We start from the raw sequence: 23,844 nt of genomic DNA, 5'->3' as shown, positions 1-23,844 counted from the left end.
TTCTTCTAGTGGTCCTTCATGACAGCAACAGCTCGAATGCACATCCTTGTGTGAATTCATATTCATCACAGCAAAATCAGAGTTCTAGATTCCCAAATTAGTTTCGAAGTTGGAAGTCTGACTTCAAGTGAGTAGAAAGTAGAAAAATGCAAACTCTGACTTTCTGGGTTGAATGGAACACATGAAATCAATCACTGATGGACATATTATGGACATGGCCGTAATACCAATTTATCACACATTATTCTAACCTTTCTATAACTATACAATTTCAGCTTTTTCAGAGTGAACACTAAATTGATCTAACCACTGATTCCTGATTACGTGCAACTAAAATGTTTAAGCAAGTTTCCTCAAAACAAAAAGGTCCTGATACAGAACCCTGGGGCATCTCATAGACCTTGATATAAAGCCGTAGTGCCAGCAGTCATCTGCTTGTGTCTCACTTTAACATATCCTCTCACCTTCTCAAATGCCCCTCAACCCTACTGATTGCATACACTATTCATGAGATCCATAACAGAGAAAACCTAATCTCCCAGTACAGTAATTACATTTATCCAAATATAAGCATGTCAAGGCTGGCTAGGAAATTAAGGGTGGGGGGTTGTTGTTATCTGGTGGGGTTAGAGTTAATCTGGAATGTAAGAGGTGGATGTAGGGTGGCTACCCCTTCCTAACTGAATGCACTGTCGACCCGCTTTTTCATTTCAAGTGGAAAAACAAACTAATTACGTGGAAATATGATAATGTATTGTGCTGGAGGAGTCGCCTACGACTATCATTAAGAGTCCATGCAACCTCACTTGTTCCCTTGCTCTAATCCTTCCTCTCTCTCTTCATCCACCCAGCTAACATGCTTTATTTCTCCTAGGGAATGTTGCCCTTTCACGAGCCATGAACATTAGTAACCAGTCTGGGGCTTTTTGCATCAAAGTCAGGCACATTTACATAATCGTGGGATTACTCCCTTTGGACTGCCAGTGAGGGTCTACATCTCCCATTTCTCTTGAGGAGATCACCACCCCCGACCCCAATATATAAAATTTCAAACTGCTCTCCTAATACATATACACCCAACAAGCATTAGAATCCCTTACTTGATACCCCAGGGAAGGTTGTTGGCAATCCCTCCATAAAAGTACTCTTCGTTTATCCCAAGGCCCTCCATCCTCACATGATGAAATCACATATGACTCATCAGTGTTCATTACATTTGACAGGTCCTCTCTGCAGGAGCTTGTCAATTATCCTTTAGTGGCCTCAAGAGTGCTGTAGCTCACACTCTGGGCCTGTTTGGGGGCACCCAGTTGGATCCCATACTTCCAAATTGAATTTTACCATACGGAGGTCCGCAGCACTGTCAACCCTCAACATTATTTTACAATTCTTCTTCAATTGTGACCTGGCCTGTACAAAACGTACTGTGGCAATACCATGGTGATATCATGGCATTTTAATATTTACCATAGTACTGAATGAATTTAGTTTTCATATACCAGCCATATCACGTTGCATCTCTCGCCTGGTTGCCCACTAAAACTAAGCAGGTTTGAGCCTATCCAGTACCTGGATTGGAGATCTCCTGGGGAAACTAGGGTTGCTGCTGGAAGAGGTATTAGGGAGGCCAGCAGGGGGTGCTCACCCTGTGGTCTGTGTTGGTCCTAATGCCCCAGTATAGTGACACGGACACTATTCTGTAAAAATGCACCGTCTTTCAGATAAGATGTTAAACTGAGGTGCTGACTCTCTGTGGTCAGTAAAAATCCCAGGACACTTATCATAAATAGTACGGGTGTAAAACTGGTGTCCTTGCTAAATTCCCCCATTGGTCCTTCTGGTCTCCTAATAATCCTCATCAATTATTTGGCTCTTTAACGCTACTCTCTCCTCTCCACCAATAGCTGGTGTGTGGTGGGCATTCTGGCACACTATGACTGCTGTCGCATCATCAAGGTGGAGGCTGCACACTGGTGGTGGTTGATGAGATTCCCCTATACTAAGTATAGAACTTCGTGTGCCTTGAAAAGCGCTATATAAATGTAAGTTATTATTATTATTATTATTATGATGATGATGATGATGATGATGATGATGATGCTATTTACATGGTACTCCAAGTTACTTTAAAGTATACCATGGTACATATAAAAAAAAAAAAACATTTCTTCAATTGTGACCTGGCCTTTACAAAAAAACACAGAGTAAACTTTTATAGCCTATGATTAAAACTTTTAAACTTCTTCTCACTATTGATTGAATTCAGTTCCAATTAGAACTAAAATGAACTGAGCATTCTCTGTTCACAGCTGGTAAAGTAAGTTCAATGAATCAGCTGCCATTTGGGCTTCAGGGTCAGATATCATGCCAGCATCACCAATCCAACTACTGTTGATTAGCTCAGCAAATAAGAAGTATCACCTCTTTTGATCCTGTGATAGTGAGGTGTTAAATCAACATCCTCACAGTCTCTAGTGATATATAAAGTAATACCTGTTAATTAAAGGAGCTCTTCCTTCAATGTGATGATGAGAGTGATAGTTTGCCTGTTGTGCTAGCAAACTTTAAACTTTTCTAAAACTGCTGGGACTTGATTTCAAAACTAGGAAACCCCTCCCTGCCAAATTCTCCTGAAACACAATGATCATAATACACAACATTTTTCCTTATACCTGTATCTGCCCATGTAAATATGCACTAGATGGACATCTTTTTCCGTTCTGCCGCATCTTGCTGCTTTTACTTTGTCTCATGCTGGAAGTGTGAAGTTCAAAATAACTTCAACCATTAAAATCATATCTTGAGGCAAATGTGTTCTGTAGCATATCTTTTTTAACGCAAGAACATACTCAGTCTGAATGGCCCCTTATAGGCAGTTGTTTCGCTGTCCATCCAATTAGTGATTTCACTAGCAGTGTTTTGTTTATGATGGTACCTTGTCAGGAAACTTGTTGCCTTTCAAGGATCTGTTACATCATATCTCATGACCAAAAAACAAATTCAGGTTAGCTTTAAGGAAAACCAAGCAAATATTTATTGACAATCCTTATTTCTCAGTGGAAATGGGGTCATAAGTTCATTAAAAAAATTATTTTGGTTTTCAGTTTCCATGCATAGCAATGTCTGTTGTAAGCTATTTGTCTATAAACTTCTTGCCCTGTGCATACTAACCAAATGTTATTTTGTTGTTTTTTTTTTTGTTGTTTTTTTGCGGCTCACTTGGCTTGCCCGCATCAATGGTTGAGAAGCTATATTAACTTGGTTCCATACTAAAAGTCAAGGCCCAAGTATGACAGATGCCCAAGGCCAAGGTGGGCACTCGGCCAATGCCGCTAATGTGAAAGGGTAGCAGTCAGAACATATCAAGTGTGAGTGGACACTTCAAATGGGATTAAAACGAAAGCGTACAGAAGTTGCTGGCAACCTCTCAACTTCGTGACAGTGTCAAACATATTTGCAAAGATAAGAATTTAAAATAAATGGCACAATATTTATTGTGCAATAAAGACTACAGAAAGTTCTACAAATACATTGAGATTCAGTTCTTGAATGGGTTTATGTTGAAAGCTAATATATAGATCTAGGGCAATTCTAGGAACTACCAGGTTCCACTTTCTGCAAGTCATGGCACTAATTTGTGCAACACACCAAATGTAATTTTATGCAACAGTGTAAAATTTAGAAAAAGCAATTATCAACTTAAGCATTGTAAAACTTCAATTTCAGCTTCAGAACTTCAAGATTTCAATCAGAAACTTAAAACAATGTAAGAGGAGTGAAACATTTTAGCCAACAGTTCTCAATATTTAGTCAAATACCATGGTATTAAATGATTACCATATTCATATACCACTGTATTGAAGTACTAATTCAAAGTACTACAAAGAGTTCAATGGCATTTCCTTGATACATGTTAGAAAAGGATGTCAAATGTAAAAAAATATATATATATATACCATGGCACTTTTTTGGGGGTTTGGTCATTTAAAATTTAAAAAGGGGGATTGGGTACTGGCACTTGTATGCCCTGCCAAAATAGCCCTGTGATGAGGGGGGCCCCATCTATTAAATTTCTGATCAGAGCCCTGTGAATTTAAAGGAATAGTTCACCCAAAAATAAAAATTTGCTCATAATTTACTCACCCTCAGGCCATCCAAGATGTATTTATTTTATGTAGTTTCTTTCTTCATCAAAACAAAATTTAAGATCTTTAGGATTTCATTTCAGGCCTCCTCCTTTAAGCAATGCAAGTGAATGTACTTATGCATATTTAGGGTGCATCAAAATAATCCACACGACTCCAGTCAACAAATAAAGTTATTTTGAGCCCAAAGGATTGATTATTTTTAGAAACAAAACAATACTTATATACTTTTTAACTAGAAATGTTCACTTCCGTACATCTCTTTTTTCCACTTGTCGTTCATTCGTTTTCTCCACTGTGTTTTACAATGATTTTTGCATTAATCTCATACATCTTCTGATTACGAACCAGATTGATCTTAAACCCTCGCCACTCAAGAACAACCATAACAACAACAAAAAATTCTGTAAGTCATGGCATCCACTCATGTTGTTGCTTCCTGAATTATATGCTACGTGTTTATTATAGCTTCTTCCATCAGCAGTGAATCCCATGTGATAAATGTAAGGAATTAGTCAGGATGAAGAAGTTTAATGAGCTAGAGGCAAGCATCCGAACACTAGTGGAAGTCAGTGAGAAAGAGAAGCCTATAGATGCTGTTTCAGATGCGGGTAGAACAGCGAGTAACACACACACTGTGGTTCTGGCTCTAGAGCCCCGCAGCATGGCGATTGGGTGACATCTCATTGGCATACTTGCTCAGCAAAGCGACACCACTCTCCCATTCCTGTTAGGGTTTCCAATCGATTCTCCCCACTCAGTGATGCACCCAGTGAGAATCATGTTGAAATAGCCCTAATAATTGGTGATTCTATTGTAAGGAACATGGAAATAGAGACTCCAGCCAACATTGTTAAATGCATTTCTGGGGCTTGGGCATCTGACATCAGATCAAATTTACAAGTGTTGGCTAATGCTAAATGTAGATTTTCTAAAATTGTTATTCATGTCGGCATTAATGATGTCCGGATTTGCCAGTCAGAGATCATTAGAGATAATGCTTGTAAAAACAATTTCAGACACTGTAATATGCTTGTGTCCCCTCCCTACTCCCAGTGGTGACAAGTTTTATAGTAGTTCACTGAACGGCTGGATGTCTGAGTGGTTTCTGGTGAATAGCATAGGATTTATAGACAATTGGAAGAGTTTTTGGGGTAGACCTGACCTGATAAAGAGAGACGGACTCCATCCCTTCAGGGAAGGTGCCGCTCTCCTTTCTAGTAATTTGGTTCATAGTCTTAATAATGATAGTATTTGACAAACTGGGGCCCAGGTCAGGAAGCAGCCAAACTGGTTAATCCGAACTAGGGGTGTAACCAACCACGGTTCGGTTAGCATTTGCTCCGCGGTTCATCTCTAGTTCAATATCGCATCTGGATCATACAGTTTGGCGAAGAAAATAAAGCGCCAAATAGACATGCACAGTTGTAACCTCCGCTAATGCACCTGTATGGCTCTGTAAATCGACACACTCCACCTGTGTTTCACATGGGTCAACTTTCTACAGAGAGAAGATATCCTATTAACTGTTAATATGTTAAATCAGTTGATGACATCACAGTTCTGCATGCGTTAGTTGGCAAAATCGCAAGTGGAGAAAAAAAGCCCCTGTTGCATTTAAGTTTCCTGTCTGGGAACTTTTTCTTTATGTAGTCAATTACAACAATAATGATCAAAACACATTTACAAAACAGGCACTGTTTGCAGACATTGCTCGACGCAAGTGCCGTATATTGGTAATACATCAATATTTGATTAGCTATTTACGCCGACATCACCCGAGGTTATAGCACACGGTGAGCCCGAAACTGCACATAGACACACTCTAGGGTGCTAGTTCAGACAGACATGAAACAAGAACAAAAGAACTTGGGGTGTTTAAAGCCAAAGTTATGTTGCCCTTACTCAATTGATGATTTCTGTGTATGACTGAAATACTCACATTACAACATCCATTCTCGTATTAATTTTAATAGCAATTTTATTTCTTCTATAATGATGTACAGATTCTGAACATTGAATATACGTATATATATATATATATATATATATATATATATATATATATATATATATATATATATATATATATATAATTAAGTTGATGCATGTAACATAATAATGCAGGTATTAATTTAAAATGTTGAGTAATTAGAGAAAGCTTTTTTTTAGTTAAGTTAATATTGTAGAAACAATGACTGAAGTAACAATGACTGCTTTCACCATTGGTTTCTTGGCATAAATCATAGTTTTGATACAATTAACCATTGTTTTACAACAGTAATACTGTAGTTTCCATATAGTTACTTTGATTTTACTATAGTATTGTAACCATGACAGTAAACATATTAATTATGTGGTTACTATGATTTTACTACAAATACAATGTTTAAACTCTGGTTACTGTAGTAAAACCATGGTGATTTGTAGTGAGGGCAAATCTCTTGAAGTGTGTTACCAAATAGAATATTTTTACGTTGGATTTGGCAGTAATATTTTTTTCCCCTAAATCAAACAAATACTGATCTGTATCAAAACCACGTCTGTCCTTTGAAAATCATATTTCTAATGTTTGTAGAATAGCATTCTTCCACCTGTGAAATACTGCTAAATTACGACACATGCTCTTCATTGCTGATGCCGAAAAATGTATTAATGCATTCATGACCTCAAGACTAGATTATTGTTATGCATTACTGGAAGGATGTCCAGCAAGTTCAATAAATAAACTTCAACTGGTTCAATGCAGCTGCCAGAGTGCTGACTAGAACAAAAAATATGATCATATTAGCCCAATTTTATCGTCGTTACATTGGCTACCTGTTAAATTACATATTAAATAAAACATTTGGTTAACTACATACAAAGCTTTGAATGGTCTAGCTCCACAGTATGTAAGTGACCTTCTGACACATTATATTCCATCACGTTCATTACTAAATTCTGGCTTGTTAATAATTCCAAGAATACCAAATCCGGGGGCCTGGTAGCTCAGCGAGTATTGAAGCTGACTACCACCCCTGGAGTCATGAGATCGAATCCAGGGCTTGCTGAGTGAATCCAGCCAGGTCTCCTAAGCAACCAAATTGGACCAGTTGTTAGGGAGGGTAGAGTCACATGGGGCAACCTCTTCACGGTCGCTATAATGTGTGGTTCTCACACTCTGTGGGGACCGTTGTGAGTTGTGTGTGGATGCCATGGAGAATAGTGTGGGCCTCCACACGCACCACATCTCCGTGGTAATACGCTCAACAAGCCACGTGATAAGATGTGTGGATTGATTATTTGTTTGCATTTTTGAATACTAGGATAAAATATATTTTAATGCTATAACTTTTGATTGCTTTGTCGTAACAACACAAAACATTTCTTGGTTACAGCTGACATGATTGGGAACAAAAAACATAGCAAAATCAACAAAAGCAGTTTTTCAGAGCCACCTTATTTACACCCAGAGATATAAGAAGTGAAATAAGAAAATTATTTTTTTCAGCAGTTTCTTTGGCTGGGTCTCAGAATGAATCGTAATCTATACCAGGGATCGGCAACCTATATGACTATACTAAAACTTTATTTCCAGGTTTAATTTATATTTTGAATAGACTCATATATTTTAACTCCACACTGTGAGTTTATGTTTTCGCTTTTAATCTTTTAATGTAATTTTGAGTGTGACTGGTTAAAGGAGGGTATACCTGTGTGCTGGGTTGGAACCTCAAGGATTAATAGTGGTGTTTTATTACATCACGTGTTGTTCTGAAAGCAAAAAGAAACAAAGAAATACGCAGCCTGACTGAAGCAAAGTGGGAAAGCGAAGCGCTGCCGGCTCATGATGCGCAAATGGCTGCATGGTCTGTTGGGTGAACTGCAGTCTCATCACATTTAAACTTTTTGTTTAGTCTCCCATTCATCTCATGAAAACATTTTGTGTGATCATGAGGAAGGATTACATCAAGATGTAAATTGGAATGCAGGTGTGGAATTTCATCTAAATAAAATAGTCTACTCCTCTCTCGCCGTTGCTGGCATGCCAGTGATTAACCCTCCACATGACAATGCTGGCACGCATGCCACAGGTTGCCGACCCCTGATCTACATCATTAAAAAATTGGAAACATTTTCCTTACAATGATACCAAACACTTGACCCTCCTCGAGTTTTATAAGCCTTTCATTTTGGGTATACATCTGAAACAGCATATCTTTAAAAACACCCTCAGGACTTAAACATTGTCAATCAGAAAGTTCAACAAGAAACACCTTAAAAGATGTGTTTAAGCAAAAGACAGAGTGGAAACTAATTTCACCAAACAGCCCAGTCAGAGCTAGAAACAAGGGACTGTGTTTTGAGTCAGGGTCTCATTAAACATGCCTCGGCACATTCTTGATTGTATGCAGTGGTGGATAAATTAGAACTGACAAGACGGCACCATCAGCTCTGTCTGTGTGCGGCCCCAGATCTGTTAATCAACTGCTCACTGAGTCAGAGAGAGAGAGAGTGGCGAGCAGGGCGGGACCGAGCGGTGTCTGGGCAGAGTGAGACCGGGAAGATAAGTGGTGAATGAGGTGAGAGAGAGATGCACAGAGCTGACTGACTGAGTGTGTGTGTGTGTGTGTGTGTGTGTGTGTGTGTGTGTGTGTGTGTGTGTGTGTGTGTGTGTGTGTGCGTTTCGACATGTCAGTTAAAAGTGATGTGTTTCAGTGTATTATGTGTGACACTGAAAAGTATAGTACTGTTGTGTGTAATTAAAGTCTTAAGTGGATTGTCAAGCCAGTACCAGCTTCCTCCTTTGTCATCGTTTAACTGTTACAGAGAGTTTTCTGCAAAAATGCCTTAAAATAGCAGGTTTACACAAGCTCCAAGTCATCCAGCAAGAAAGAGTTGCTGTCAACAACAAGGAAATGCAAGATTCAGACTAGGGCAGGTCAACAAGTTGTATTTTCATTAGAGCATGTGGTATAACACTTCAGCTCTTAGGAGACTTTTTGACATGTGTATGAGAATATAAGCTCTCCACCAGTCACTGTTGGGACTCTTAAGCATTAAAAAAACAGGATATATAGGTTAAGAAGCGCTAGAAGTAAGGGCCATGTGAGAAATCAGCCTGAAAGTAGTTTATCAAACTTGTTGGACTAATCTGGTATCAGCGTGTTTTCGTTATTGGCAATTTCCTGATACTTGTAGTTTCAAATTTGATACTTGTATCTAGGGCAGGACAGATAGTGTCTCTTATCAAATCTAAGACAGATTTAGCTGATCAAGAGGGTCTAAAAGCACCAGTCCCCCCACAACATGTTGGAGTGCTTTGCTGCAGGAGGGACTGGTGCACTTCACAAATGTTTAGGATTTATTGAAGCAACATCTCAAGACATCAGCCAGGAAGTTAAAGCTTGGTCATAAATGGGTTTTCCAAATGGACAATGACCCCAAGCATACCTCCAAAGTTGTGGCAAATTGGCTTAAGGACAACAAAGTCAAGGTATTGGAGTGGCCATCACAAATACCTGACCTCAGTCCGATAGAAAATTTGGGGGGCAGAACTGAAATAGTGTGTGTGAGCAAGCCTACAAACCGATGATGCATTGTAAAGATAAATTATATTATAGATAATATTTACTTTTAAGCTAAGAGCATTAATTTTTACATATTTGAATCAATGGAGTACAGTAATTATGTAGAATTTACTTCTTATTTTCACTATTTCATCATGTATGATTCCAACCTCTCTTTTTGTAATCGGTCCACTAGCTCTTCTTCTTTGGAATTGCATATTAAAAATAGAAACAAACCAAGTCGCACGGATGCCAAGAGTTTTTCTCAGCCCCATGCAGAGGCAGCAGGGGGTAGACATGAGTGGCCAGCCCACATTTATCAGTCTCGAGCTGACCGGAGCTGCTCAGCAGGGGAGAGGCATGCCTTTGTCCCCCAGGTCAGCCTAGGGCAAGAGGAAGGTGCGTGTAGGCATACTAAAGGGTGTTTGAGAATGATGTGAGTGTGGCTGTCTACAGGCTGCAGTTTTTCAAAACACCTATGTGTTAAGAGTACTTCTGTTGCCCCCACCCACCCAACAAAACTCAACTTCCATTTCCTTTCATGAAGGCTGCAGGGTAATAAAACATCAAAGCTCCTGCTATCAGGTTTGCCTTTCGAACATTTCAAAAGTTGAATATATTCTCAAAGCTATGGCTAATCTCATTTGTTTAAAGTAGCTGCTCACTCATGAACCAGCCTCTTGTTTCGTTACCTTCTTCGTCTTTAGAGCTCTTTTGTAAAGCAGTGAGGTCTGAAGTTTGCCATCTTTAGGGAATAACAACATCTGGGTTTGTGAGGACGGGTGAACAGAGAAGTATAAACTTTTGGAACTGCTCTGCACATTTCCTGTGTTTGCGGATCTAACTTTTCCTCCCCTTTTGTCGAGTGTTTTCCTTTTCCTCCTGCTGGGTTTTGCTCTGTGTAAAGTTAGGACGAGAGGGCAAATGCAAACAGATGTGACAGTCCTCTTTTGTTCTTATCTTTCACTCCTTCTCTCTCTTTCTGTGTCTGCTTGTTTTTCAGTAATTGTTCTTTGTGGTCTTATTCAGCAGGGGGGCAGTTGAGGGTAGACCTTCTGAGCTCGGTGAGGAAGGCTGAACTGACAGGATTCCTGCTCTGTTAGTCTGCACAGACTGGGGGAACTAAAGGCCAAGCGTGGATTCATCTGTAGGTATGTTAACAATGCTTCTATATTATCTCTGTCCATCCTCTGTTCTGTTTTAGACTGATAAAGCATTGTAAAAAAGGACATTTGAATGTAAATCTCACATCCATTTTCTCGCAGGTTTATTGGCTTCTCTTAACAAGAGTTGAGGTTTATGAGTTAGCAACTTTCCCTTAAAGCGTTTTATTGTCTATTTGTAAAGTTACAGGGCTGCAGGCATTTTCATTTGTTTGAACATGTTAGCAAATGTTTCTATCGTCAGTAGTGTACATGTAGTCGATGCTGAATCATGCTTAAACATGCAGGGTCTTTTGTAAGTCTTCTTGATGAATGATTTTTGATGTTTTCGATTCTAAAATACTTTGAGTATTGAGGCTCATTTTCTCAAACGTCGAATTGTTAACAAAACTGTTTTGAGACATGAAGTTTGCACCATGAGGTAAGACTTAATTTGGTGTGAAACTTGTTTGATAAACTGCAAGTCACTCATCGAGCAGGAAAGGTACAAGTACTTATACTGAAATGTAACTGTCGCTGTTTTAATTATTTTTAAGAACACATCCACTGTTTTTGTCTTTACCTTCATCTCCTTTTGTTTAGCGGCAATTAAATCATTTTGAGATCAAATGTGAGTGTTGCCTCCTTGTGGAATCACTCATTTCTTAATATAATTCCAGGCACATGAGCTTTCTGCACATCCAAAAACACACTGTTAGAAAAATCAGGCTGCGCTTGTTGAGTGCTCAAGCACTCTGCTGCTGATGAAATTTGCGTCACGCATCCTGCAAGCATCATACTCTTCTGAAGGCATACGAAATATAAGCAAGTTTTTAGTGAACATCCAATGCATGTTCATAAGTGCTATGAGAGAAGCTAATTCACAGTGGCCAGTGGCGGAGCTATGGGGTGGCCAGGGGTGGCCGTGGCCACCATTGACCGAAGCCTGGTCACCCCATTGGCCACCCCACACACAATTGCTGTTTTAGTTTAGTTCTTTAGAGGTAACCCCCCACACACACACACACACACACACAATCCGAAGATATAAAATGCTGACCGAACATTTCTGTGCCACCACCGGCTGATCACTTGCCCCTGCCTGGCCACCCCTTTGAAAAACTCCTGGCTCCGCCCCTGACAATGGCACTTGTGTTCACGCAAGAAATTGGTAACCTTTTTTAGCAATAAAAAAGCACAAGTTCTAGCGTGAACATGCATGCCACTGGGAACAAGCTTCTTTCATAGCGTTAATGAACTTACAACGGACGTCAATCTTCTCTCTTAGCGCAATAGCACCTGTGAGCTCTGGGTTTCTTTAGAGTTTGGCTGCATAGGAAATAACAGGACTGCGGTTCACATACTCCTTTGATGCTTGTCTTGATTATATTTCCAGTTGCAGGCTGATTAACCCCTTCTTTCCCATGATGTTTTAGTTCAGAGCAAAATCATTGAAAAGTTTTGTTGCTTATACAATAGATAAATAGGCTACGTGGAGCCTCCAGGTACAGATTTAAATACTTACTAATGGGTCTAAAAATATTTGTATTATTTAACACTCATTCGTTTGATTTGTTTTCCCTCAAGTATTCATATCAACAGCATACAGTTTGAGATGTCAGCAAGGCAGATCATCTAAAGAAGATTTTCTTGAATCTCAAATAAACTGAAATCCGAACTGAACCTGTCGTTTGTCCTGCTAAAGCAACTGAACTGCCTGAAAAGATGGGGGTGGCCTTCCTCGGTTTGACATTGTTCACCTTGTGTCACCTTTGGCCACATGTACAAAGTTCAAGTATGGTTCGGTTAAACACCGGTCTTTGGGTAGCCAGGGGCCAGTCTGTGTTTGTAACAGATGAAGAACTTCAGTTGCACACGGATGGGATATCTGAAGCCTGTAAGGTGGAAGTGGTGGTCACTGAGCCCATCACGCAAAGAGTGGGAAAGCTCACTCCTCAGGTAACCGAACAAATTATTAAAAAAAGCAAGTATTAATATTTTGCACTGAATTCCTAAACCACTTAATTTACTAACTCCATTCCAACCGTGTTCATTGAGAATTTAAGCCTTAGGAGCTGTTCACACCAAATGTGTTTTGCAACCATCTGGTATGCATTTCAGTTGTTTTCTTTATAAACATGTTCTAGATGGCCATTTTAGGCCAATGGGCCACATCTCACTGGTTTTTGTCCACATCTCATCTTGTGCAGAGCAAACATGTTTTTTAGATGCCATGTCAAGATAAAAGCAGGAACCTTGTCTCAAGAAAACATGTTCTGTTATATTCCTTCTGTTATATGTAGTAAACCTTATTAATTCTAAGAAATTTAGGGTTCAAGTTTGAAAGTCTCCCACTGATTACAATTATACTTGCACTGAAACAAGAATTCTTGCAAATATAACTTCTAATAAAATAATAAATCGTAATATTTGCATACTGAATTCCGATCAGTCTTTTTCTTGCATATATTTAACCATATAGATGCTTTAATACTGCTAGTCTAACACATAGTGTGTTTATTGTCATAGATAGACAACAGAAAACACACATTTATAATCACAGCAATGGAAAAGTAGTTCTGATGCAGCATTTCACTTATGTAAAACCATAGCCTAAAACTTATGCTTGCTTAAAAGTTTCTATTTTGTGGTCTTGCAAGCAGTTATTTACTTCAGGATGTACAGATTGAGTTCTTGAGCTAACGTTTGTTTTCCAGGTATTTGACTGCCAGTTCTTACCTGATGAGGTCAAGTACGTCCACAATGGCAGCCCACTTCTAGATGAGGATACCGTCATGTTGAGGGTATATAGGTGAGACTTTGAGTGATCATGATTATTCATTTTCCATCACTGGCTGCAAAAGCCATTGAGACCTAATGTAATTTCCATACCAAAATGTTTCCGAACACATTTTTCTATACATTTACTCAGGTTTACAGACACTGAGACATTCGTTGAGTCTGTCCTTCTAAGGGTAAATGTGGTGGAACCTCAGAGAAGCCTAACAGAGCTTGGAAGCATTCCTCTGGTGGTTCCAGAATTCTATGGTCTCTCCAATGTCATCAATAGCAGTGTCCTTACCTTCAAAACCCAGCCTGGCACGAGCTGCACTGTCCGACTCCTAAGCTCTGAGATCAATGTCTCCATGCTTGGTCATCTGGTCATTGAAGACCATCTTGAAACAATGCAGGCCCCTGAGCCTGGACCAAGAAAAGGTATTCCATGAACATGACAAAGCTAAGTACACTACCTGAACATGCAATTTCAAAGGTCTGTTTTCATTCAGATTTTAAAAAATTTAGGTGATTCTTGGAAAATCAGACTAACAGACTTAGATAATGCAATGGTAGACCGGCTTTGTTCGGAATGTATACACATTAATCGGACTGCAATTGGCCTTTGTGTTGTGCACATGCTCCGAATGACAGAGGTGAAGTGCAACCGTGTATTACCAGGAATTCCTCAACTGTCATACGGCTATGTAACAACAATACGGTGAAAATAATTGTGACAGAATTGTAATTATTGGGTGAATTATCCCTTTAAATCTTTCATCTTTGCCTTCAAACCTTTTAAGGACGCCATACTGGAATCACCTGTCCAGGAAACAAAGCCTGTGACTACAACACAAGGGAAGTAGAGTTCTTGAAGACTGACTGCACTGAGTTCCTTACTTCAGGTCTGAAGTACCAGCACCTCAGTCCTCCGTCACCTGAGATTGATTATATTCCAATCAGGGTGGAGTTTAGGGACCAGACCTCTCGAGCTTTGTTGGAGGTAAACATGACAATCATGATCATATAAAACATAAGAGAAGTACCCAATTGTTGGATATCCATTTCCATACAATCCATTTCACTTTCCTGTCCTCCCTTTCCTTTCTCTTGGTTAGACTGAGAGAATCTGGTTACCAGTACTGATCCAAGGGGCCATGCAGAATCAAGCTCCCCATGCTGCCTTCATGTCCACGTTCATCTTGGAGGTAGATCAATTCATCTTGACCCCCATGACGACTGCGGCACTTGATGCAAAAGATGATGAGACCCCTCAGGCCCAGTTGATTTTCAATATAACCAAACCTCCAGCAGAGGGATACATAACTCACCTGGATGATCACACCAAAATTGCTTCCTCCTTCTCATGGGAAGATCTAAATGAGATAAAAATTGCATATCAGCCTCCAAACAGCAGCCACACAGCTAGAAGAAACTATGAGGTTAGTTGACAACGAAGTAGGCAATTTGTACCTTTTACCTACACCAAATAAATTGCAATCAAAACATCCATCCATCCATCCATCCATATTCAACCGCTTATCCTAAGTCGGATCGTGGGGGCAGCAGCTCCAGCAGGGGGCCCCAAACTTCCCTATCCCCAGCCACATTAACCAGCTCTGACGGGGGACCCCGAGGCGTTCCCAAGCCAGTGTGGAGATGTAATCTCTCCACCTAGTCCTGTGTCTTCCCCGAGGCCTCCTCCCAGCTGGAGGCGCCCAGAGGTCATCCTTATCAGATGCCCAAAGTACCTCAACTGACTCCTTTCGATGCAATCAAACCATGAGATCAAAAATATTAGTTTAGTATTTCAAGATGACCAAAAAATTGTGGGAAGCTACATATATTGAAGACCTCATAAAATTATTGACAAGTGCAGCTTTCTTTCCTGTGTTGACGTATTTTCTATTGGTGGGACATTTTAAAATGCTCGTCCCTTTTGTTTAAATAGCCTATAGGGGCATTCTCATTTTAGGGAGCATTTAATTGGACAAAATCTGTGTAGTGCAGGATGAGCCATCAGTACTTTTGGTCTGTTTTCTAAGAGAAAGACTACATTTTAAATGCTAAAATTCTGTAACTGAGTACACTAGCATATAGATGGATTTAAAGCTAATAGACATGGACTAAAAGCCACAAATTTCCAATGAAGTTCATTTCAGTGTTCATCCCATAATATACTGCCTATTATCCATGTCCTTTAATTTAACCTTATCTGTTGTGCAGGTTGAGTTTCAGGCCATTGATGGCTCATTTGCAGAGAGTCCTCCTATCTTACTGCACATCTCTATCCGCACCGCAGAGACCAATGCCCCTCGAGTGTCTTGGAATATGGGTAAATCAGCATATTAGCTAAATTAATAAATCTACTAAACATAATTATCATTTAAATGGGAGACTGAAGCTAAACATCTGCATTCTTACAGGGTTGGATCTACTGGAAGGCCAATCCAGACCAATCACTTGGGAGCACTTACAGATTGTTGATAATGACAACATACATGCTGTCACCTTAATAGCTGTGGATGGCCCCTATAATGGACACTTAAGTGTTAGAGGTAAAGGATGTTTACCATTACTCGGTGCCTCTTACCACAGAATTCCAATATCACTAACCAAGTGCAGCAGATAAGACTAAATTATTCACATAGTCATAGCACTTAAAGGGATAGATTGCCCAAAAATGAAAATTGTGACATCTGTTTACATCCAAATGCAATTCCCATGGCCTTTTACCCCACGGATGTGTCATAGTAAGTCTCATAAAGTGTAAGGTTCTGTTTTCATGAGTATGCAAAGTGAAGTGCTACACGCAACAACTGTGCGTAACATCTTATCCAATTTTCACGAGAGTGCTAATTCTAGTTTAGGGCGAATAAATACATTTTTGGGGTGAACCACAATTATTCTCATTAATGATTGGGTTCAGATTCTGGAACACTATATGAAAATCAATCTGTGGTTTGTAGAAAAGAACAGGCCAAATTTTGATTTTTATTATGGACTGAATGCGATGTTTCGCTGAATGTGTTCTCCCATAGAAGCTGTGGTAGGTTGTTTTGCGATTCCTGGTTTGGAGGTAGTGCACAATTCCAGGCCCTATGCCTTGTGTCATTCCCTGACAGAAGACCACATGATCAGCATCTGCCTCTAGCCTTCTCAAACAACTGCTCACACTTTAAGCCAAACCATTCCTTTAATTGCTGTTTATGTTTTTGAGGTTTACATATGGATCTGTGATCCCTCTGGCTGAGAATAGAATAATTTCATAACTTTGGCTCCAATTCCACTCCGCCCAATCCAAAAGCACCTGTAAGTTCAGTGTGATTGAGCAGAGTAGTAAGTTTGGTCCAGAATGGACTGGTCTCTCTTGAGAACTTAGATGGGATTGGGAATTGATCACCTGTTCCTCTAAATCAGGTACTCCCGACACTTGGGAAAGTCCTCACAGAGTTAGTCCAATGCCTTCGGCCAAATGGCCAGCTGCCTCTGTTTCCACCCAATGTCCTCTTGCGTTGAGTGTTGATATGATGCTTCCTTTTTTTTTGGGCCTGATGCCCACAGCCACCTTTGGGCCCAATTACTTAGTTGCTTCTCCACTGGACTTGTGGCCATTTTCTCCCTGATAACGTTGCTAATTAGGTTTGCTGTGCAACCAGTAATCATTCAATCTGGTGGCCTTGCCCTTCTGTCTACCTGGCAAGCAGGCGGAGCCCAGCTTCACGGTGAATGGCAGCCATTGCTTGGGAAGGACGCCATATTTCTTTCTTTCTTTCTCTTTTTCACAAGGGGTGTGTGCCTTAACCTGGAATGTCATTCATCAAACATTCAAACAGGCCAAATCCTAATTCTGTTGGGAGGGCTAGAACTGATTAATACAGGTTTGTGTAATGGAGCTCTGAATATAGTAGATAACTGGTTTTCAACCTTTTGGTTACCATCTAATGTTTAAAAAAAAAAGTCTGTGCCATTAAACTGGATGTGTTATTATTCAGACGAGTTGCTGTAAGTGCATTGACATAATCTTACTTCTGCAATATTCGCTTCAAACTGTTGCTCTGAAAGTAGTTGACTTAAAGAAAATACCCACTGTAGAAGCAGACAATTCACACTAATGATAGCTTTAGCATATAACAAAACAGTTTAAGCAGATGCAAAACACATTCTGTGAGAACAGTTCCTTAGAAGTATGCTGAGGTCCTCTGGTTGAGAACCACTGGTCTAACAAATGTTTATTCTCATTTATCCCAAGGTGGCAAAGGTTTCATGTTCAAGGTGAAGGATCTCAGAGAGGGAGTTGTGATCTATCACCACTCTGACAGCGACACCACCAGGGACAACATCGTCTTCCGAATCACAGATGGTCGCCACAGCATCAGACACAAATTCCCCATCTACATTCTTCCAAAAGATGACACCCCTCCTTTTTTAATCAATAACGTTGCCTTTGAGGTCCAAGAGGGTGGCTCTGTTAGGGTGGAGGAGTATATGCTAATGGCCTCAGACTTGGATTCCAGTGATGACTACATTCAGTATCAACTGCTTACTTTTCCCAGAGCTGGAGAGCTGGTCAAAAAAACATCTCCACATGAACCAGGTCAGTGGGCTTTAATGGCAAAGTGGGTTGTATTTTTGTCAATGCCAGAAGAAAAATGTATCAGTACAATAAAAATAACTTCTGAATTTTATCGATTTGAAAGGAACTAACCTAACCCCTATTGATGTGTCTGAGGTGACTTACGTTAACAGATGTTAGATGATGTCATGTCATCCAGGTGTGCCAGTGAAGAGTTTCCTGCAGAGGGACCTGTTTCAGGGCCTAATCTACTACAGACACTCAGGGGAAGAAGTGTTTGAAGACTCGTTTGATTTCATACTGTCAGATCTCCATCAGCCTCCAAATCTCTCAGACAGACATGTACGTCCAACAGGGTTCCCACACTTTTTGAACAGTGGATTTCCTTGACCTTTCCAGTCATTGTGAATTTGCTAATGAATCGTTCAGATCAATTTGTGAACCGCAATTAATTGGTAAATGGTCTGCACTTATATAGCACTTTTTTTAACCTTAGAGGTTACCAAAGCACTTTATACTGTGTCCCAATCACCCATTCACATTCACACTAACACACCAATGGCCACAGAGCTGCCACTTGGGGTTCAGTGTCTTGCCCAAGGACACTTTGGCATAATTGAAAATAACTGACTTAAAATAACGTTTTGCACGCAAATCAGACATCACTATGGCTTGCAAGACAGTTTTACTCTACCCAAGAGTAAATTTAAGCCAATTCATATTTTAGATCACAGCTTTAATATATTATTAAAGAATATTCTGCATTTGATACAAGTTAAGCTCATTGGACAGCATTTGTGGCATAATGTTGATTACCACAAAAAAATATTTTGTCTGGTCTCTCCTTTAATTTAAATAATACAAATATCTGGGTTCTAGTGATACACTTACAAAAGAAGTTAATGGGGCAATCAGTCAATTATAAAATACTCTAAAAATAGTCAATTATAGCCACAAGATATAAAAAATGTGTGTTAACATAATTTTAGTGTGATAAAATCGCTTACTAACCTTTTCTTTGTTAAGTTACAGCCAATTTTACAACTTCGTTGCCATGATGGTGTAATGTCAACTAACCCTAAAATGACTGTGAAAACTGTGATTTAAACAACTTTACAGCTCAAATAATACATGTGTTTTAACAGAAGAATTAATGTAAGTGCTTTTATAAAATTATAAGCTTCACACTTCCCCCATTCACTTCCATTGTAAATGCCTCACAGTAACCTCGAATTTTTATTTATTTTTGTGGTAATCAATATTATGCCACAAATTTACATTTACATTTATGCATTTGGCAGACACTTTTATCCAAAGCGACTTACAGTGCACTTATTACAGGGACAATCCCCCCGGAGCTACCTGGAGTTAAGTGCCTTGCTCAAAGACACAATGGTGGGGGCTGTGGGGATCGAACCAGCAACCTTCTGAATACAAATGCTGTTGATTGAGCTTAACTTGTATTGAACCCGGAATATTCCTTTGTAATAAGGTTGTATTAGTTAACTACATTAGTTAACGTGAACTAACAGTAAAGAGTAGATTTTTAACATTAAAATTTTACATAGACATTGTTAATGGTTTTTGAACAAACATGAGATTCGGATCAGAGCATAAACTAAAAAAAGAACAATTCTATTTTCAGAAAAATAAATGCAATCAAATATAGTTAATTCATTATACCTTATGCTAACACTTACTATTGTGAACAAATATAACCTGCAAGATATTGTTTCCAAAATATCTTTAAAGTTTTATTAATTTCTATTACGTACCTAAGAATGTAAGATACCATTTAAAATGTCCTGATATTTCCACCTGTTCTCTTATTAGGAAATTATAATCTTACTGTTAATTCAAATTCTGCCAATATTTTCATACTAAATAACATTTCAGTGTGAAATTTTGAAAGCAGAATTCTGCTGTGCGTAAATGTCTGCTCTGTGCCTCTGCATCTATAGACTGTGGTGATCAATGTGTTCCCAGTGAAGGACCAGTTGCCAGTAGAAGTTACCGGTACAGTTCGCTCCATCACTGTGAAAGAGACAGAGGTTGTTTACATTACTCAGAAAAATCTGCATTTCAGAGACACAGAGCATCCGGACACTGACCTTATGTATGTCATCACCCATCCCTGTTTCAGCCCAGGAAATAGCAGGTAAAGTACATGATTTTCCTCGAAATTACAGCAAGACAATAAATCATAGACCTTTATACTGTTTTAATTAGATATGACAGTAAAGTTAAATATAGATCCAATATAATAATTTTAATTTGTTGATATACACTCACTAAGCACTTTATTAGGAACACCTGTACATCTACTTATTATTGTGTACTAATCATGTGGCAGCAGTGCAATGCATTAAATCAAGCAGATACGGGTCAGGAGCTTAAGTTAATGTTCGACTGTGGCATGAATTTTGGTGCCAGATGGGCTGCTTTGAGTATTTCTGTAACTGTTGATCTCCTGGGATTTTCATGCACAACAGTAACTAGAGTTTACTCAGAATGGTGCCAAAAACAAAAAACATCCAGTAAGTTGCAGTTCTGTGGACGGAAATGCCTTGTTGATGAGAGATGTCAATGGAGAATGGCCAGAATGGTTCGAGTTGACAGAATGGGTACGGTAACTCAGATAACCGCTCTGTACAATTGTAGTGAGCAGAATAGCATCTCAGAATGCACAGCACGCCAAACCTTGAGGCGAATAGGCTACAACAGCAGAAGACGACGTTTGGCACTTTATTAGGACCATAACATTCCAAATAAATTGCTCAGTGAGTGTATAAAAAATTGGTGTAATTTGCTCTAAAGAGTCAAAACACTTTCTTTCCATTGTAAATCCCTGCAGGCTATCAGATGCAGGCAGGATGTTTTACACAGACAGCGTCAGCGCTATGAAAAAAGATGCAACTGTACCAGTGCTCAAGTCTTTCACCCAGGTCTGAAACATGTACTTAAATGCACCTTAGCACTGTAATGTATTTAAACATCCCAAAAGTTAGAAAATTTGGTGTGTACAACATCGCTTTTTGGTTTTCTGTTTTCCACAGCATGCAGTAAACCACCACAAAATGGGTTACATGCCTCCAATAGAAGATATTGGCCCTGACCCACTCTTTGTGCAGTTTGTCTTTTCTGTGAGTGATCACCAGGGCGGCACTCTCACCGGGCTCACCTTCAACATCACCGTTATTCCTGTTGATAACCAGGCCCCAGAAGTGAGTGAGCATGTCACCTTTTTTTTCAGTGCATGTGCACAACGCTGAGGCAATTGTGGTCCGATTAACACGTGAACATGCTGGATGAAGCCGAGCATTATCTTGGCCTGTTAAGGCGCGATCACATTTTCCATCGCAAGACAAAATTCCATGGGGCAAAATGCAGTCATTTCAATTGGAATCCGTGCAATCATTGAATTTCATGTGATTGACTTTCGGTGGCAAAGAATTTCCCCTTGCGGATTTTGTGTGGAACTTTGAATGTTGAACAAAAGTTGCTTGGTTTGACAGTGACCTCTGTGTTGGCAGTGCTTTGTCCACAGCTATACTGAATATTCACAATGGACAAGGATATCATTTTAGCGGCGAGTTTCCTTTTAACATCAGAACATAATTATAAATAATTTGATCTATTTCTCAAACCTCCATTCATAGATGTTCACTAACATGCTAAGGGTGGAGGAAGGTGGTGGTAGTTTCTTGATGGAGGAGCACCTGTTGGTGCAGGATATGGACAGCTTAAAAGAGCAGCTCAGGGTACACTTGAAGACTCAGCCCAAACATGGAAGACTGGAGCTGCAGGGCACTGAACTGCGAGAGGGAGACAGCTTCAGTCTGCAGGACCTCAAAGCCCTGAGGATCAGGTAGGAAAGGGAAAAGCTAAAGCTGAAAGTCAAGGTTATTCATGGTGGTGTAGTGGTTTAAAGGTTTTGTAATTAGTACTTTATCATGTTCTATGAAGAATTGCTAGAGGTCACTTTATGACCTATTAAGAATTACAATGTCATCTGCTCCAATCAAAGATACATTCATGATGATTCTGAGACCCTTAAGGATAGCATTGGTCTTACTATCACAGATGGAATCAACTCTGCCCATGGAACACTTTTAGTTCAGGTAACTTTCTTAGTTTTCTGCTAATAAAATAAAAATTATTAGTAAAATAATTTGACACACCAACACTTCATACCATCATACTACATTTCATTACAGCCCTTATTAAAATTAATTCCTTAAGCTCCCTATTTGCATGTTTTTAGATCCTACCCATGAACGATGAGCCTCCACAGTTAGGCTCAGTTCTGAAGTCCGAACTCTCCTGTAAAGAGGGAGGTCAAGTCCAGATTACAGTGGAGTATCTGTCTGCTACAGATGCTGACAGCGAGGATACTAGGCTTACATACATGCTTGCCAGAACGCCTGCACGTGGGGTACTACGGCGAAATGGGGTCACAGTGGACAAGTTCTCCCAGCTGGATGTGCTCAATGGACTCATCTTCTACCTCCACACAGGTTATAATTGAGACAAGAGGCTAGTTTTGCAATATAACGGCAACTCATTTTACTGCCTGCTTTCATCTTGTGTTAATATATGGTTACTTATCCTCCCTTGTTTTAAAAATTATAAACCTATTTCTTTTTGCTATTCTAACTATGCATGATTATAAGGTTAAATACATTTAATTATTTGAATTAGGATAGTTTTTTCCCTGCTCTCCAATCAGATCAGACCTGCAACACATTTTTGGGTCACGGCCCACCAGTTGAAAATCACTAAAGCATTATGATTATGAAATGTTCTATCTATAAATACTGTGGTCCAATACACTTCCCCCTTAGGTGGTGAGATTGGACCGGATTCTGTCTCAGACACAGTCACTCTAATAGTATCAGATGGAGAGGCCGGAACAATGGATGGCTGCTGCCAAGAGGATGCTCTACCTCCACCAGTCCCCTTCATGGCACACTTCCAGTCTATGACCTCAACATCACTCTGGTGCCTGTCAACAACCAGGCCCCCACCATAACACTAGGTAAACATTGTACTAGCCCATTTTTATGAATGAAGCATTAATTTACATTGAAAGGAGGCATCTCTGTGTGGAGAGGAATGATAATGACTTAATATAAATACTGACAACGCAACACAATTTCAGTTCTGATAGTTCTTTGCTGAACAAATTTGTTCATAATCTCTCACTGCGAACACAATGTAGTGCATTTTAAACACTGGCATTGTGTTGAGATGCTCTTGTTTAATCCCAAAAGCGCTGCAGCCAAGAAGGCGATTTAACGCTAAATCCCAAACCTAAAATGGAACTTTACACTTATCAATAGAGAACAGTGACCAGAGCAAGACAATGAGTGAAAGACAGCAGCTAGGTGCTGGTGAGACATCAACAGGAAATCTCGGCATGCTTGTCGATGGTGCAGGCAGGGCAGCAAACGAACACACAGCTGATTGGGATTATATATAAAGAGGAAAGAGTGTGGAGAAAATATTCACGTTCCCATGAGGACAGCTGGACAATAGGGATATAGAGAAAAAGACAATAGAGTCGCGCATTTGGAAAGATGACATTACATTTCTCTCATTCAAACGCAATTACAATCTCCTAATTCGGTTCATTCCCATTGCCAAAAAAAAAA

The 23,844-nt window shown here is 39.6% G+C and overlaps 1 protein-coding gene across 1 annotated transcript in view; it reads left to right on the top strand.

The window, feature by feature from the left end:
• Positions 1 to 10,829: 10,829 nt before the first annotated feature.
• frem1b (Fras1 related extracellular matrix 1b) overlaps positions 10,830 to 23,844 on the top strand; it is a 31,783-nt gene continuing 18,768 nt past the window's right edge. The window contains 18 exon segments of the mRNA XM_052124560.1: positions 10,830 to 10,848; positions 12,545 to 12,798; positions 13,557 to 13,651; positions 13,772 to 14,055; positions 14,418 to 14,617; positions 14,733 to 15,056; positions 15,841 to 15,949; positions 16,041 to 16,172; positions 17,867 to 18,211; positions 18,390 to 18,532; positions 20,152 to 20,348; positions 21,045 to 21,135; positions 21,247 to 21,414; positions 21,850 to 22,058; positions 22,218 to 22,311; positions 22,455 to 22,707; positions 23,035 to 23,142; positions 23,145 to 23,228. Of these exon segments, the coding sequence (XP_051980520.1) occupies positions 12,565 to 12,798; positions 13,557 to 13,651; positions 13,772 to 14,055; positions 14,418 to 14,617; positions 14,733 to 15,056; positions 15,841 to 15,949; positions 16,041 to 16,172; positions 17,867 to 18,211; positions 18,390 to 18,532; positions 20,152 to 20,348; positions 21,045 to 21,135; positions 21,247 to 21,414; positions 21,850 to 22,058; positions 22,218 to 22,311; positions 22,455 to 22,707; positions 23,035 to 23,142; positions 23,145 to 23,228 (3,070 nt within the window). The 5' untranslated portion in view covers positions 10,830 to 10,848; positions 12,545 to 12,564.

Source organism: Xyrauchen texanus, chromosome 50 (genome assembly GCF_025860055.1).
Source record: "Xyrauchen texanus isolate HMW12.3.18 chromosome 50, RBS_HiC_50CHRs, whole genome shotgun sequence".
Taxonomy (NCBI): Eukaryota; Metazoa; Chordata; class Actinopteri; order Cypriniformes; family Catostomidae; genus Xyrauchen; species Xyrauchen texanus.
The sequence above is the reverse complement of the archived record's forward strand: the minus strand, read 5'-3'. Positions and strand labels throughout refer to the sequence as shown.